The 17,717-nt window shown below is 46.3% G+C and overlaps 1 protein-coding gene across 2 annotated transcripts; it reads right to left on the bottom strand.

The window, feature by feature from the left end:
* Positions 1-10: 10 nt before the first annotated feature.
* INPP5E (inositol polyphosphate-5-phosphatase E) lies at positions 11-16,705 on the bottom strand. Of its 2 annotated transcripts, none has more exons than XM_032767709.2 (11): positions 16,221-16,705; positions 14,343-15,412; positions 10,051-10,174; positions 9,053-9,150; positions 8,093-8,217; positions 7,175-7,294; positions 6,013-6,120; positions 5,704-5,865; positions 4,747-4,862; positions 3,344-3,480; positions 11-2,036 (listed from the first exon to the last, which is right to left on the bottom strand). In XM_032767709.2, exons 2-11 carry the CDS (start codon positions 15,188-15,190, stop codon positions 1,904-1,906), a joined length of 1,971 nt encoding a protein of 656 aa, XP_032623600.1. In that variant the 5' UTR covers positions 15,191-15,412; positions 16,221-16,705; the 3' UTR covers positions 11-1,903. The 2 variants fall into 2 exon arrangements, with proteins under 2 accessions (XP_032623600.1, XP_032623601.1); XM_032767710.2 differs by having other exon boundaries at positions 9,089-9,150; positions 16,221-16,407.
* Positions 16,706-17,717: the final 1,012 nt, after the last annotated feature.

Here is a 17,717-nt window from a genome sequence, read left to right as displayed (position 1 = left end):
GCCATTTGAGTAAAATCTGCTCCTCATTTTATTTGTAAAAAGAAATTGGGACAGAAAATACACTAACAGGTGCTTTAACATGAAAATGCTGAAAACACAGATAAAGTTGGACTCTTTATATATTTACAGTATGAAAATATCACTTAAACCAAAATCTGATTCCTTTTTTAAAGGGGATGGGGAGACACATTAAGGACTCAGGTCTATAAGGTGCTCAGGTCAGTCGAGCAAAGCACTTAAGCAGATGCTCAACTTTTAGCATGTGAGTAGTCCCATAGACTTCAGTCTTGCTGGATCAAGGCTGGTGTGCTCAGCACCTTGCAAGATTGAGCCTTATATTCCTTCCATAAAGCAGCCAATTCTTGTCTCTCCTACACATAACAATTCTACCGTTAGATACCACAATGCAAGTTTTGTCCAAGGAGGGATTGATACATGATTACTGAGAGCAGGATTTTTGTTTAAAACATGAAAAGATTATTAATTTATTACCAATGAACAGTAGCACTTCTCATAGGTTTTCTTCTCAGAGTTGAGAGTGATCACAATATTGTTCGTGTTCTAAAATAATCTTTTCATCCAAAGGTTTTTTGTGGAAGTAGGTGATTGCCAAATACTTAATTACAATGAAGCTTCCTCCAAACCATTTGCTTTGTATTTTCAGTAGTAATGTGGTTTAAAAAGTGTTAACTTTAGCTAATGATTCAAGCAAGGTATGCCTATGAGAAGTTTTATAGTATTAACTGTCACATACATTTTACCAGTGTAATACTTTATCTCCAGAAAAAGCCCGCTTAGAGAGAGAGAGAGAGATTCTCCACATTTTGCTGACTGGGAAACAACCACAGGGGAGACAGAACTTCTCCAAACTGAGAATCAGAGAAAGAACATAACTGAGTTCTTCTGATTCCTGGTTCTTGCTCTGAATATCTCCCAAAGGTCAAAACAGATTTTTCTCCCACCCCAAAGTAGCCTTCGTTAGTGCTGTCTTTACTTCTACAGTAAATCACTTTTTTCTAGATTTTTACACATTAACGCCACTGATTTCAGCTGCAGTGTCTCTTGCTGCTGCAAGCTTGTGGCCAATTTCTCACTGAAGTAGAAACTGGATCTCTACTGCAGAGGATCCATAAATTACGATATGAAAATTGGTTCAGAAAGTCTGAGTTTATCCAAGGACATGCTGGTTTGAGAAATTAATATGCACCCTTAGCAACAACAGAAGTAGTAAAAATAAATACTAATTAAAAGGCCATATCAAATGCACCTTGATTACTGTACATTCATACCGATCTTGCTGCAGTGACCCACAACAGCAAAACTATTATGAGCAAGCATCAAGCTGGGAGAGAGACTGCTCAGGTTCTCTCATTGGTCCCCTTAGGTATTTTACAGAATACTGTAAAGAAATAAACAGCTGACATCAATGCCCTCCTGAGATGGATACTAACAAAGCAAGTATCCAGAACAGAACAGATGGAACCACAATTGTCTCCTTTTTGAAAAATGTCCTTAGGTAACCACTCTTAATACAAATGCACCCAATGGGGCATCTTGTCTTGGGTATGGCCAACATCGCCACCTAACTGCATCTTGCTGCTTGCAAAGGAAGTTTTGCTAAAAGTGACCTGATTGAATAAGCAGGGGCATCTGTTCTGAATATTTACTCCCTTCCTCTTCAGCAAAAGCACTCAAGTTCCTTGGATTAGCTCATGCAAATGAAACTTGACAGCTGAAGTTTAAGACATTTGGTACAGGCCACATCAACTGTCATGCTGGTGCTCAAACCAAGACCCCTTCCTCTTGAGCTGTACCTCTGCATACATGGAATCAAGTCATCTTTGCCCGGTTCTGAAATCCTCCTTTAGGGCACCATTTACAAGCTTGTTGCTGGGCTTTAAGGTCAGGAAACAGTACAGACTCTGCTGGATTTTTGGTCCTTTATCTCCTGCCGCTTCTGAAGTTCCCTTGTAATTCGTCTCTTTATTCCGATTAAATAAAGTTCTCTGTCAAACTGCCCTGCAGCGAGCGGGATGCTACAATATAAAGAAAAGCTGTTAAGATTTGTGCAATGCGCACAACTTACATTGGCTTCGAGCTCCACGATTAGTGTAGAACCCGACAGGAGCAAGAATGAACTTTTCCATTTTCTCTCGCACTAAGCACCTGGCTGTTGCTCTAACATTAAGTGAAACTAAGTGTTTCTCTGCTGTTGCTTGTTTGGGGAGGCTAGATTGTGTAGTAAAAGGGAAACACCCTCAATCTAAGCATGAAACTTCCAGTATTAATGGGAGATATACATGAGGAAGCTGTTCTCAGCCCTCGGCCCTTAAGCATATGACTGTCAGTCAAACAGCTAACCAAACCTTTATTGTTTCTTTTAACTATGACCTGGTCCTGCTAGTCTCATTATCTAACTTCCAAGAAAAGTCACTCTGAAATGTGTAAGGCTCCACAGCTCATCCCAGCTCTTCCGCTCAGGCTAAGATGGAGTTTACTTATGCAGAGTCAGAAAGCTTTCCTCTTCCTCCTGAGCCCAGAAAGTACCTCCCATCCTGGAGCCAGGGAGCAGAATTGGAACAATGCACCAAACCTGTCTGCCTGCATGGAATCAGCAACATCTCTGTATTTATCACGTTGACTTGGTGACATTTCACCCACAACAGATAGAGCACCTGTTGAGCTCAGGGGGTGGCTAGGCACAAACCCACCCACATCTGAAACCGAGCAAACAGCCATTTTAACTGCACTACTTCCCAAACACCCAGTCAGCACTGTTTTCTGATTTATAGATTCTTCTACATTTTTAATTACTTGGGCATGCAACTCGCCAGCTTCATGGATTCAAACCAGCTAATGTTTACAAGCTGTTAAAATTTTAGAAACTGATTTACATTTACATTTCTCTAGGGTTATGAATCCTAAAGGATCCCAAGGTGCTTAACAAGCTGTATACACAGAGCTCTACTGAAATGCAACCACTTCCAGGGAGGGGGAAAAGGGCAGCCCCCCTATTTCCTCTATAAAGGGCAATGAGAGCTGTCTCTCAGGTGAGCTTTCCTACGTGGTAAATGCACTGGACTCAAGTTATCCCTCAGAAGGACCAAGGGGGTTGGCAGGAGGGATTCTACTATGGCCAGGCTGGGTTAAGTGCTTTTTGTTGTTTTCAGCGCTGGGTCCAAATGTTACAGAGAGAGCAAATATACTGCAGTGAGTTACAGGGGATTCATTCCATCTCAGGAGCTCATGTGACAACATAAGTCACAAATTCCTGACTGGAAACATGTCCTAGGAAATCACTGCAGCCTGATCACATGCATAGATGCACAAACAGGTCACTGACTTGTCTCTGCCGGGCCTCACTTTCACCCGGAACAGCCCGTACACTGGCCTGTGGTCTGACGTTTTGACCACAGAACAGGAGGAGTACTTCACTGCATGGATGTCATCCTTGTGACGACTCCTGTAGATCACTCGATCCTGGAAGGCCGAGAGAGAAAGAAGGAGGGAAACAGATGGTCACTCCCCTTTGCTTATCTGCCCTGGAGAGAAACACTTGTTCACTAAAGACACAGGTTAATTTAAAATCCTCCACTTTCAGAAGTGCCTTGCAATCAAAGGAACTCAGAGCCCTGTGTAGGACTCATTCTCCCCTGTCCTAGCACCCTGGGATGGAGGCAGCACACTGAAGGATGCATATCTGGCACTGCAAACCCAAGGATCTGCTTTGCATCCAGCTCTACATGTGGGTGAGAATTCCCTCTCGATGAGCTTCCATGCCCTACATGGCTGACCCTCTGGACTCAAAGAGGGATAGCTGTCCCTGCCACATCTCACCTCCTATCTGGTAGGGGACGGGGGCTCCTAGATCCATGTATTTGAGCATCCAGTGACCCTTCCCCTACCCCACCCCCTATGGGCCACTCTGCTCAGGATGACGTGGACGTTCCCAGCATGGCTGTTTGATCAGGTGGACGCACGGCGATGGGAAGGGCATCCCATCAGTACCCCATGATAGGTGGATTTCCTCCCTTAGAGAGGAGCAGAACTGCTATCCCAGCTGTGATGGGATGTTCACCCCACACTAGCCTGGAAAGTGTTAATGTGGCTCAGAGAGGTGAAGTAGGCCCACCTGAAAGAGAGCTAGGCTTGACAAGCAAGCACAGAGAGGCTGAAGTGCAGCTGGGCAGGAGCAGGCGCGGCTGGTATAAGGTCAGGAAGCCTGCAGTCACTCTCCGAGCTTACAGAGGGAAAGGAAGAGACCCGGGGGAAGAGTAGAAGCCCTGACCATGAAGGCAGGGTTTACCCAGAAGGGCGGTGGAGCAGGAAATGGCCCAAGGAAATAGCAGCAAGGTTTTGGATGGTGCAGTCCGTGGCTGCTGATTCGAGGGTCCCTGAGCTAGAACCCAGATTAGTGTGTGGGCCCAGGTTCCCCCATCCTCCACTGGAGAAGTGGCATAGTCTTGAATTGGAGGACTGCTGGGAATGATACCCGGTCCACCAGTCCAGTGAGCCTGATACCCCAGAAGGGAAACTCTAGTAACCTGGACGGAGGGCTAAACCATAAAGAGGAAGCATGAGAGGGGCCACACGAGCGGTAGGAAGGGCGTTGGACCATGCAGAGCTATTTCCCAGATGCAGTCAGGAGGAGGTGCCCCAGCCATGAGCAGGGAACCCGTTACAGTGAGAAAGAAGGATTGTTAGTCCATTCCCTCCCCAGTAGCATGTTTATAAGTAATCCTGTACCGTGTACGAAGGTGTCCTCTGCTTGGAAGTGGTGTCGTAGCTATCCTGCCCTATATCGAACTTATAGGAAGGACGGAAATGAATGGCAGCCTCCTGGAACCCTTTGAAAATAGCCCCTGCAGGGAAAGGAGAGGCAGCACGAAGAACCCTCTTAACCGAGCATAACAGCATCTGGGCATTTACAGCACACATTTTAACAGCAGCTCGGCAATCACAGCTAGAAACTAAACCAGTAACATACAGGGCTACACAGCCGGCCCCAGACAGCATAAATGGGGTTAGCTAAAGTCTGGTCAAATTCAGGGTGAATCTATAGTAAGGGAACATTTAAAAGACTGGAGAACTAATACTTCGCATGTTTATGGTACCTTCCATTGAAACGCTCTGCATGCTTTGCAAATCAATCAGCTCTAAGCACCCCTGTGAGAAAGGTGGAAATTATCTCCAGTTTACAGAGCAGTAAACAGAGGCAAACCACACCCCACCTAAGTGCAGGGGAGACTCCCCACAACTCCAGGGGCACTAGGACCCAGGTGGTGGAATTAACATGACATTTGCTGCCATGACATTGTTCACTTGTGTATTCTGCCCTGCGTTTCTCTTGTCTGTTCAGACTGTAAACTCTTCGGGACAAGGACCATCTTCTACCTTGTGTTTGTGCAGCAACTGGCACAATGGGGCCCAGTCTTGGCTGGCCTGTAGGCTCCCCCATAGTAGACATGATTCATAATAATTGACGACCTTGTCAGGAGCATGTGGCATGTCAGGCAGAACCCAAGAATTCACATTCCTACTCCCCTACTTTGAAGCGTCATTAGATTTGAAAGCTATTGGCTTTCCCTTTCCAGAGCCAACGCCCTCACTTATTTCACAGTGGCAGGCTGCAGACATTCACATGCTTGGAAATCTCCAGTCAGTGGGGCCTAGCAGTAGAGGGGAAGGCAGCAAGTCCCTTACCATCAATCATTTCTTTAATGAGCTGGTCATACTGCAGTAGCTTGGACATATCTTTTTCTAGATGCTGGTTCAGGATTGAATCCACACTCTCACGATCCTTGTTTAGTCGGAAATTGAAGTCTCCAAACCAGAACACCTCGTCGAACCGAGTTGTGACATCGGCTGCAAAGCCAAGTGAGACAGGCCATCAGCCCCATTTCTGCTTTGGGGTGGAGCAGCAAGTTAACCCCCAAACCCTTCCACTAGCCACGCATGCGCACGCATACACACGCCCAGAGACATGGATTCTGTTCACATCAAGTTACTCACAAGGGTTGGATCGATAGGGATTTGTATCTGGGACGTTCTTGGGAAGTGCAAGTGCTTGGATGGTTTTGTTGTAGTCCAGTATCCTCTCACACACTTTACCATCCCCCGCTGAAAGAGAGATGCATAAACACTGCAAATGAATGTGGAAAAATGGAGCTTTTGTGCAGAATTTGAATTCAATCACCATGGATCATTATTATGTAGAATGACTGTGGCAAAGTCCAAAATGTGCTGGGCACTTTCTAAACATGTAGGATGAGAAGGTCCCTACCCTGAAGAGAGTATACAGTAAAAAGGCAGCAAGAGGTGAGGGATGGGGAAAGGGGACACAACATACAGAGCATTTGGTGTGTCAGTAGATGTTTGGTTTGTGAGTTCCCTTCCCTCATACTTCCCAACCCTGCAATCCTCAGCTTCAAATCCAGTGTCCTTATGCATCACCACCCCTCTGCATGAAGGAGCAGTTAATTCTCAAAATCCATTAAGGTAATGTTCATGGAGGTGACCTAGTCGGTAGGAGTGATCTTCAGAAGAGATTTAAATGAGGGGAATGGAGCCACTCTGTAGACCTGCCCCCATTCTTTACGTAGGGGAGAGTGTGGAAGGAGATAGGTGTGGGAAAGCTGGACAAATGGAGGTAGATGAGGAGCAGCAGCCTCAAAAACAAGGAGCCTGAATTTGATGCACCGGAGAAGAAAGGAGTCAGTGGAGGGATTCAAAGCAGGGGGGATGGAATGAGAGCAGGAGAGGATTTTAGCAGCTGTTCTCTGTATGGAGGGGGAGGGAATGTTGGAAGACCACAGAGAAGCTTACAGTAATAAAGCCAGAAGAGGAGGGTTTAGCTGTGTGGTTAGAGGGAGAGGCTCAGATCTCAGAAACGCAGTGAAGGCAGAAGCAGTAGTTCAGACATGCCAACAAGGAGTTCATTCCCCACTGGGTTTGCTCACAGCTTACATGGTGGGGTGTGCTAGGGCAAAGGGTAAATTAAAATAAGGAATTCATACGCTTTACCAGTGTGAAGAGCAAAACACTGACGCTCCATGTCAGAGTCAGCCTCAGAGCAGTAAGTAATACAGCAAATGGGCACATGTATCTTGTAAGCCAGGTGAAGCAATTTTTCCCCCCAAGCAGGACGTTTGTGTTAAGTAAGTAACTGACTCACAGGTGAAATGGGAAGTGATGAAGAGGAAGGAAGTCCCAAAGAACGTGAAGCAGATTCCCAGGGCTCCCTTGGTTTTGATCTGAGACACAATGCGAGTGGTCACAGTGGCGTATTCCACCTCTGTAGGGAGAAGGGAAAGAGAAATTGCTGCTGCTGCTACAGGAAGCCCACTGAAACTGCACTGTGGGGAGCAAAGAGGACGGGAAGGGAGGAGGGGACAGTCATTTAATCAGACTGCTGCATTGTCTGATAGGGCTCCGAGGATCCCAGCTCACTTTACAAACTGTACGTGCCCGGCATCATTGCAATACACCCGCCCTCCGGCAGGGGCCCAGCCAGGCAGTTAACAGGAACACACACCACCACACAACCGTGGAGCGGGGGAATATTCTGGCTGAGGACATAGGGAAAACACCTAGCAAGTGCCACAGATTTGTGAAGGTCCATGTGGCACAGACAGGACCTCTGCTGTCAAGGTGCCATCTGCGAGAGAGATGCAGCAAAACGAATGTCACTCAGCTTGTCTATCTGGGAATCTAGCCTTCAGAAGGATGAAAGGATGCACCCACCCTGGTGGCAGATGAGCCTCGAACCAAAGGGAGTCCAGAGGCTTAGTCCGGAAAGCCATCCTCTCTGGCTTGTGGTTCATAATAAATACATAGGTTACCCTGCTCCCAAGAGGTGCTTAGCGTTCACAACCCTCACGGAGCTCTCAAAAGGCCTGGTCCGATTTGGCATGGCAGGCTACTGATCAGAGTTTGGGCATCACAAACACTTTCAGGAGCTAAGGGGAATTTATACCTTTAACTGATGCCATGCTCTGAGGTTTCCACCCACCATTACAAGCCTCCCTGTCCCACACAGTGACAGCGCAATTTTTCCCTCGCTGTAATCTCCAGCGCTTAATTAACAACGTACCTGAGCAGAACCAGATGAGGTCTCTTCTAATGAACACTGACATGTAGAGAACTCCGTGTGCTGCTGAGTACAGCATGACGTAATGGGGCCCCAGAGTCTCCTGCAGACGGATCTCCCATTCTCTTCTATGGGAGACAACAAAAGCACCATGGCTACATCACAACTACAGGACAATGTGAGAGGAAGAGTTGTCAGCCTGTGGGCAGTAGGAGAGAGAGATGCAGCCCTTGGGAGGTGCCAGAATGATGCCCACTGGTGATGAGGAGGAAGGTGAAGGTGATGGTGATGAGGAAGACAATGGAATGAGCAGGCAGTGGGGAGAACAATCAGAGTGAGGGTACAGCAAATGCTACCATATAAGGGGTTTCACAAACCTCCTCTGCCAAAACAATGGCGGTAATCTGAAGACAAACAGCTTTTAAATTGAGGACTATAAAACCTGTAGGCAAACACAGTAAGCACCTTGCTGGTTGTCAGAGTAAAGCTGCTGCATGCACAGTTTTACATATCAGTAGATCACAGGAACGGCCAGAAGGCATTCTGGAACTCTTGGAAGGATGCTAAGAATGAATGCACATCCACAGCACCTTTCATTCAGCCTGATGCCTCGCAGTACCCTGGGGAGCTAACCTGCTTAAGATCACACAGGTCAGCAACAGAGCTGAAGGTTCCCACTGAAATCAAGAGAGAGTTTTGCTATTGCCTTCGGTGAAAGGAGTACCGAGCCCAAACTGTGGGTGGTGATAGGCGGTTAGGGCTACTACGAGGTTAAATAAAGGCACCCTCAAGAACTTGTTTTCTCCTTATACTGACGAATTCACAGATTTATGAAATATAAATAAAGCACAAGGGCAAGTCTATTCCGGTTTTTGATGTATTGAAAACTAATTTAAAAAGAAAAAAACCCAGCAGTGATTAGCAAGTGACAAGGGTGGCTCTTCATCACGCTGTTTCTGCTACCTGTCTGGACAGCCTTCTTGAATGCCAATAACATACATGTCCTGGGCATAGTCAGGATCCGATGGGAACAAGAAGTCATTCAGATTCTCTGGAAATTCCTGCAAAAAAAGGAAGAGATGCACAGTATCTGTTATGCTAGCATTTGGAAAAGGAGGGGAGGGAAAATCCAGAAAAGCTTCAAGCTTAATGAGTTAATAAATCATTTACGACCACTGCTAATATTTTGCACTTACATAGCATTTTGAGATGCTCAACATTAATCAAGTCTAATAACCTCCCTGTCCCATCACAAAGCAGCATTGTACCCAGGCTGTAGATGTGGAAATTGAGACACAGAGCGGGGGAAGCGTTTTGGTCAAGGCCACACAATGAATGCCATGGCCCAGTGTGTATTTTTAACTTCTCTCAGATATTTATTTAAGAAGAGCTTAGAGGCTAATATACAGACCTCTTTAAGGTCCTGATCCCAAGAGGTGCCAAGCACCTGCATCCCCCTTTGAACTCACCTAGTGTTCCTCAGTCTCTCTCTGGTACTGTCCCTAAGTCACTTGGCTGCAGCAATCTCAGGTTTCTCTGCTGTGCAGAGATGTAATTATGATTATGTTCCCCTTCAAAGACATTCTCTCCATAAGCAATTGTGCATCGCACAGACTAGTAGGGCCCCAATCCTAACTGAGGCCCTAGGGAGTACTCACAATACTAATAAAAAAGCGGCAGCTCCCCGCTTCCTGCTCTTTGTTCACCAAATACTACAGGTTACAGAATTTCACCATTACAATGGTCACGTCTACTCAAATGAGCATGTGCAAGAGGATCCAAGGACACAGGAGGAAGGCTGAGCAGTCATAGAGACTAAACTACTCAGGCAGATGAGGATCAACATCATAAATATATTGAAAGTGACAATTTTGCAAGCAGCAGCGGCGCTAGTCCGTTTAACAAACACAGGGGGAAACATGCACTGCCAAGAGCCAAATTTAGGAGATTCATGTACCCACCTTCCGACCTTGCATGTTCCAGGTGGCCACAAATATTCCAATGTTCCGATCAGGGAAATATCTGCTCAGTTCTTCTGCTCCCAGCAATGCACCACTAGCTAGAAGGCTGCCTTCCAAATAGCTTCTGTGAAACAGGGAAAGGGAAATGTATTTTTAAAACTCCATATTGTTAAAAAGGCAAATAAGCAAATGTTCTGGTTGCTGGAATCCTAGTTTGCATCACTCAAGAACAGACACAAATCTTAACAATATTTAACATTTTATAGTACTTTGTCTTTTAAAAGTTCCTTTAAAAAATGAGCTAATATTCACAGCCTTCGGAAATGCAGCATTAAATACTGAGTTGCTTCCAGGGAAAGAAGACATGACAAAAGAGGAATCTGGCCAGAACACCAGGGTCCATACACTCTCTTGTGAAAAGTGCCACAAGGTTTTTTAACACCCACAAGTGGTCAGGTTTGTTTGATATCTTAGTCAAGAGACAACAATTCTAGCAGCACAGTTCTACTATAACACATGGGCCCCGGTCAGTAACGGCTCAGCAGGAATAATGCAATGTACTGAATCACTAATACTACTTCCTGCAGCACCAGGGGTGCTCCTTGAGGGGTTTCATATCCACTGAAGTTAAGTACTGAACTGATCCAAGCATGCTTTAGCTTGGCAGATCTGATGAGATCATCATCGCCTGTGGGAGCATCAGGCCATAAGCATGAGACTCTGAAGCACACAAAACAAAGCAGAGTAGCTTGGCGTTCTCAGAGGTCTTCTTATGGAGAAACAGAACATTCAGGATCCTGTTTCACAGCATGCAAGCTTCCTGACTATACACTAAACCGGAAGGGACCTTTTTAAACAGCCAAGTTGTATTAACACTCTTTTCAGTTACAACATCCAATTTAGAGAGCTCTCTCTGAGCACTGTCAAAGTTGCTTGCAATTCTCTCAAGTGATCCCCACTCAGCCTCTGACCAATGCTCAGGTTGGTGTCAGGAAGCTCTGGAGGAACACATGTCCAGTCATCTTAGGAAGACGAACTGGACAGAACTCCAGGAAGGAACACTATAACCAGAAATAATGTATTAGAGCCCACCCACATTTTGCCGAATATCTAACAGAAGTATCACGTCAGGCTCCAGTTAAAATTGTATTCCCACTCAGAGGAGAAAACCCTCATCTAGCTTCTGGATAGCTCTGATAATGCTCCACTACCACATCACTGGGTGCCATATAAGTATACCAACACGGTCGACAGATGGGATGTTATAAGCTAGTTTATTAGTTATTCGGCAGAGGAAAAGGAGAATGATCTCTGGCTGAAATCTTCTAAATAAAATGAATTTGGGAGGAGGGTCAACTGACAACTCAGACACTTGGAAATGGTACGTAGCTGCACCTCTCTAGGTCACCAATTCAAACACAACACAGGTTGATATGAACAGAAGTTCCTACCATCCGCCAACACTAGTTTGTAGAAAATGAATTTGGTAGGCAGAGTTCAGTTCCCACAAAAAGTACCCCCGAATGTCACATTTCATGTTAATCTCAGTGGAACATTCAAGGACTGAATGAACCATGAACACTGAACTAGCCTCTTGGTCCTAGTCTCTTTCAGTCAGGGCAGGGACACTCCTGGTGCATCAGTGTCGGGGAAGCTTGCACTGATGTTACCTGTGCTGTACCTGGCGGGTGGCTGTACAGATTGTTTCTTCTTCCAATATTAAACTCGTACATGGGCACAAATAGTGTGACTGGTTTGATGACCGAGCCCCACCAAGAACTAGCTCCCAATATAATATGAACTAGTTCACCTCATACAATAAAAAAATTACAATAGTTCCTGCATTAGGGTGCAGGGGACTAAGGAGTCAAATTCAGATAATCTTATTCTCATTTCAATTCACTCTGTCAAATAAAATTTTTCTAAATAAAAGATTTCTGGAGCCATAAATAAAACAGTATGTGCAATTTGAAACAGCTGGATTTCCCCAACTGCTCCCATGAGTCCTGCAGGGCATCTACTGCTAGGAATGGTTGGGGTTCAGCAGGGACACTCATGAAAGGAGAGAAGGCTGAATTAATACTTCTCATCTGGTTTAGTCTGTGGAGCCTTAAACCCTCCAATTAATGACTGCAACATAATGTCAGAGAATGCAGGATCTGACCAATGGTCTCCCTCACCCTGTATCCTGTCTCCAACAGCTGCTTCAGAGAAAGATGCAAGAAAACCCAAAACAGATAAGTATACAATAACTTGCCCGCAGAGGAAGTTTCTTCCTAACACCAATTACCTGACTTGTACATTACGGTATGAGGATTTATATCCCTTATAATTATTTAGCCTCACATGTTATTAATCTTATTGTTCATATGAATGTCTAATATGCTTTAGAATCCTGCTAAGCTGTTTTCTGCATCATCATCTTGTGGCAATGAGTTCCAGATGATACCGAGCATTTGAATAAAACTAGAAAATTCTCAAATATAAGAAGAAAGTTAAAGCAGAAACTGGGATGGACAGATGATCGAACACCTTCCTTCTTTAGCGTTTGGAAATGTCCCAGTATAGAAACTGGATGATGACAATTGCTACTTATTAATAATCTGTTGCTGCTTGCTTGGAGTTATGCTGGCAACGAGATGAGGAGGAGGACTCACAAGCCTGTTCCCTCCAAAACAACTGCTGAATCCAACTGAATGTGGGGGATAAAGCAGCAAGAGATACACATAGGAAGCACAGTAGGAGAATGGGCAATATTCAGGTCCAGTTTTGGGCTCAGTATCTAACACCCCTGAAAGCTGGAAATTGCATGAAATCAGGGTTTTGACGTGGGCCTCTCTCTGCTTTTCAAACCTTCCCGGAGCTTTCTGAGCGACAGCCTGTCATTCATAAAGCCCTGCATTTAGTTCTAGGCCTGGGGTTCCTGGAGATACTACAGATTTCAGAGGGATTCCACTACTTCACTGTCTTTTCTTGGATTTATTCCCTCTTCATTCTACAGAATACAAGTCCTTCTTTATACTCTTTTCTATAACATACTCCAGAAGGTAGCAGGTGGAGGAGGGGAAAAACTGTGCTCCCTTGCCAGGGGATTCTAGAAAATCTGCAGGCTAGAATCTCCTGCGAGACCCACATGAAATAGGTGCTGACAAGCGGCTTGATCCTGTGACAAGCTGCATACCTCATGTAAAGAACTGAGCTGCCTCAATTCCCATTGACACCACTGAGAGTTGAGGCCACTCTGCACCTCACAGGGCTGGGGCCAAAGCCCGCTCTAATGTCAAGCAGCTGGAAGGCACTGTCCTAGCTTTTTACTTAGCAACAAAATGGAGAACTGCCACTGCTCTACCACATTAGCAAATGTCACTTCTGAGAGTAGCAGGTAAATACTTGGCTGGCCCTATGTGACCTCTTTTAGCAATGGACAAACACACCCAGGCTATACCACTGTATTTGCCCATCCTGACAAGATCCCAGCCATCTCAATTTGACTCATTACAGATCCACTCAAATGATCAGATGCCTAAGTTAGGGGCTGAGCACCTACAGCTCCCACTGAAGCCAATGGAAATGGCAAGTGCCCAGTGCCTCTCCTTCAATAAGATATTCTTGTCAGATTTATGGATCCTGGTAAATTGTTTACTTTCTCCTCCTGCCCAGAAACAGAACATAAAGATGAACTGGATATTGGAGTTTTCTGATCAGATATCCCTGAAAATCATGCAGCTTCTACTAAAGAAAAGAGCCCTGTTTTAACTAATAGTTTCAGCTAGAATATCTGGATTTTGGGATTACTCCTGCAAAACCCAACTACTTATGTATTATCAGAAAGTAATTAACTTTTGAATCATTTTTCCATGTGAAAGTAAGTTAGAGCTGTATATTGAGCGCTTATTCTGAGCTTTTCATCTTCAAAGCAGTTAAAAACATTAACCTTCACAGCTATGCATGTGAAAAGCATTCTGCTATGAAACCTTGATTAATACAGCCAGTGACTGCACTTTCTACGTTATGTTTTTGCTCTCAAAATATTCCCTGCACTTCCTGGACGCACCCTGATCCCGCCCCAGTGTTTCTTCCTAACATACTGCTCTTCTGAGGAGCTTTGCCATAAAGCAGCCATTCAAAAAATGAACTCACTTGCCCTTCCCATGACAGTGAATATAGGTGAACAATGATAATTTGCTCAGTGGTCAAGTTATTTATTGCAGACAAACAGAATTCTGCAAGGCAGTTGGCCATCTAGTAACAAATACTGTATTCTCTCTGCTATGAAAACATGGAGAATATACCTGTTTCGAACATCCTTGGCACGAAGAGGGGTGAGCAGGCTGAACGTAGACTTCATGGAGTCTGTGGAACAGCTATCGCAGACCATTCCGCTATTGTGAAGACCTGTGTCACTCAGGCTGCTGCTCAACCTTTCAAACCTGCTCTGAGAATAATGTTGGTAATCCATATAATCGGAGTCGATCCTATTAGCTGTCCTCAGCACATGAGAGGCCACGCTGAGTTCCAGGGGCGGCAGCGGTCGAGGGGGTGTTATTTTGGACAGCCGGGGTTTGCTGCCTGAAGATTCTTTCCCCTGAATAAGCCCGACAGAGACACTGGGAACCTCAGAGACCTGTTTCTCGGAATCAGAAATGCTACCCTTGTTCTTCCCACAAGGGCTCGCTTCCGAGGCATCCTGCAAGTTGTGCAAAGAACCCTGATCACCATTGAGTACCACTCTGCTCCTGGTGGGACAACTCAGGGACGACTCCTGGAGAGAGCCATTGGAGGAGCTTGTCTCACTGGGATCGATCAGATTTTCCTGACTCGTTCTAAACACTCTCCTCCTCCTCCAGCTTTTCTCATCAAGAGATGATGCTCGCGCCAGCCTGGGTTTCCTGGGAGGCTTTGGGGTGATAGATTTAATCTTCATATTGGATTTGATTTCATCAGGGGGAAACCTTAAGGTGTCATTTAAAAAGGATTCTATGTCTGGATGGTCCTCAAGTGCAAGCACCCTGCTGTCACCAGCCTCCTTCCTCATAGCTCCACCAGCCTTCTTCACTTGCTGGTCCTGTAGTACTCTGCCCTCTGTGGTTGAAGTAATACATGCCACTGCATGTGGGGAAAATCCATATGGAGGGTTCATTCTCCTCCCATGCACCAGCTATGGACTCCTCTCCACAGAGTCAGTCCCTCAAAGAGTCATCTTCCTTTACTGTACAGTTTTGGCTCCCAGGGTGGTACATTCAGGTGTTTGAACCAAAACACAGATCAGGAATGTGAATACACCTGAGTCTTTTGCCAGGAGTACAGGAAAGTTATGTGAGTAGCAAGATGCATGGCTGGAAAAGCCTTAGAGGTAAGAAACCTGCAATTGCCCAAAAGAAACAGAACTGTAACAACCTACTGAGCCATATACTATAAACACAATAAAATCATCCTCTTGCATAGCACCTTCCATCAGAGGATCTCAAAGCATTTTCCAAACCTCAACAAGCCCCCTGTGAGAAAGGTCAGTGTTATTTCCATTTTACAGAAGGGGAAATTTAGGCCCAGAAGAGTGAAGTGACTTCCCAAGGACTGTATGTGACAGAACTGGAAGTAAGTTCCCACCATGCGTTTTATAGGACAGGATGTTCGTTCGCTTTAGCAGAGCAGGAAATGGAAATTAAAACCACATCCAAGTCACCATCTTAATCTTTTAGGCTTTCAGATTTTCACTCTGTGTGGTGATTCAGTAATATAGGTAGGTAAAACATTCAGCATCAGAAACCAGTAAGTTTTCAATGATCTCAGATTCTGTAATGATCCCGTATCACCATAATCAATTAAGGTAGACCTGTGGCTGCAAAACACATAGGCCAATACCACTTACGCTGAAGACTCTCCATCAGCTGCAGCAGCATTAGGAGTTGTATGTGCCCCTCTATGGGACACAGTCTTGGGATTCTGCCACTCCTGGAATTGTGCTGCGTCAAGCACATGCTTGGTTTGCTGGTGCCTAAAGCTGGCCCTGTATGTTCTCCAGTGGCTGGGAGTCTGCAATGATACTCTATTCCTGCATTCACCACTGATTTATTATTAATATGGTACCAAACATTTACTAGGAGCTTTATGAGCTTTTAACCACTCAGAGGAAATTTACTCATCTGTGAAATGGGCACACTACTACTTACCTGCCTCAGAGGAGCCTTATGAAATGTAGGCCTCACCTACACACAAGCTTGTATAACTTGTTGAACTGGTGCAAACCCCTCTTATTTTGGTTTAAGAGCGGCTTACTTCATTTTATTGTTCCTGACAATTTAGAGCTAAACCAAAATAATCTAAAACCCTTTGAGACTCATGGGTTCAAATCACCATACCACCTATTATTTTCTAAGGTACTTGTAAGAAAAGTTCTGCTTGTAATGCAAATAACATTTTACTAAAACTACTATGGTGATTGGAGCAGCACAGGAGCCTGGAGGGAATAAAGACAGGGTTTCTTTATTAGCTAAAGAGAAGGACTCCAGATTAATTCCTGTTCAACCCTAACACTATGCTACCCCACAAAAGGGCCAGGCACTCCCAGAGCCTGGGGAAACTATTTGTATCCAAAGGGGCTGGGACTTTTCAGTGACCTGATGGACAGAGTCTATACAGCGAGGTTAGGAAAGACCCGGCCACCAGCTCCCTTTTCCTGGGGCCGATCATGCCAGAGCTCTGTGTTAGTGTTAGAAACACTTATTTCACGGCAGGCAAGTGTGTGCACATGCGAGGTGGGACACAGATACTGTGTGTGTGTACGGGGGTGCAGACCGTCCCTGTGGATATGGCAGTGAGACACAACAATGGATTTTGTGTATTGGAGGGGGGGCACAGAAACGTGCCTGTGGATATGGCGTGAGACACACCATGGGGTATAGGGGGGGAACACAGGCAGTTAGGGGGGGCTCACAGACTGTCCCTGTGATATGGCAGTGAAACACACCAGTGTGGGATGGGGGACACAGACGTGCCCTTGATTGGCGGTGAGACACACACCGGTGTGGTTATGGGGGGACCCAGTTCAGTGTCGTAGGGGGGCACAGACTGTGCTGTGGAATGGCGGTGAGCACAACCGGTGTGGTGTATGGGGACGCCAGCAGTGGTGTAGGGGGGGGCACAGACTGTGCCGTGGATAGGCGGTTGAGACACACTCGGTGTGGTTAGGGGGGACGCACAGTGGGTAGGGGGGGCATCAGACTGTCCTGTGGATAGCGTGAGACACACCGGGTGTGGTTGGTTGGGACACAGCAAGGGGGGGGACTCACCATTCCTGCTGTGTTTGTGCAAGGAATACCGGGGGGGAGTGCCCTAGAGGGGGGGATACACGGGGGCAGCTCAAAGCGACCCTACGGCCGGGGAGGAGTCAGGGCCGTCCCGACCCGTGGTGCGGGGCAGCCGCTAACGCGGGGCCTGGCCCGGTGGACGGGGCCCAGCGGAGAATCCGGCCGGCCCTCCCTCCATCTCCCGCGCCGCAGCCCGTCGGAACCGCACTTAGCAACCGGCCGGTCGGCACCGCGCCCGGGGCCGCCCTGACAACGGCAGGCCGCGGCTCAGGGCCGAAGCCCTGCGAGAGCGCGCCCCTGCCGCCCGAGGAGGACCGCGCCTTCAGCCCCGCAGCCCCGGTCGCCCCCGGCCGCTCCCCG

The sequence above is a fragment of the Chelonoidis abingdonii genome, chromosome 24 (genome assembly GCF_003597395.2).
Source record: "Chelonoidis abingdonii isolate Lonesome George chromosome 24, CheloAbing_2.0, whole genome shotgun sequence".
Lineage (NCBI taxonomy): Eukaryota > Metazoa > Chordata > Testudines > Testudinidae > Chelonoidis > Chelonoidis abingdonii.
The sequence above is the reverse complement of the archived record's forward strand: the minus strand, read 5'-3'. Positions and strand labels throughout refer to the sequence as shown.

Excerpts from the sequence above, each read along its gene's own strand:
- INPP5E (XM_032767709.2), bottom strand. The coding sequence starts at position 15,190 with ATGAACCCTCCATATGGATTTTCCCCACATGCAGTGGCATGTATTACT. Across the intron at positions 8,218-9,052 it reads CAAGAAGGCTGTCCAGACAG|AAGAGAATGGGAGATCCGTC; the intron begins GTAGCAGAAACA and ends TGTCTCCCATAG. Across the intron at positions 4,863-5,703 it reads CATTAAAGAAATGATTGATG|GGGCTATTTTCAAAGGGTTC; the intron begins GTAAGGGACTTG and ends CTTTCCCTGCAG.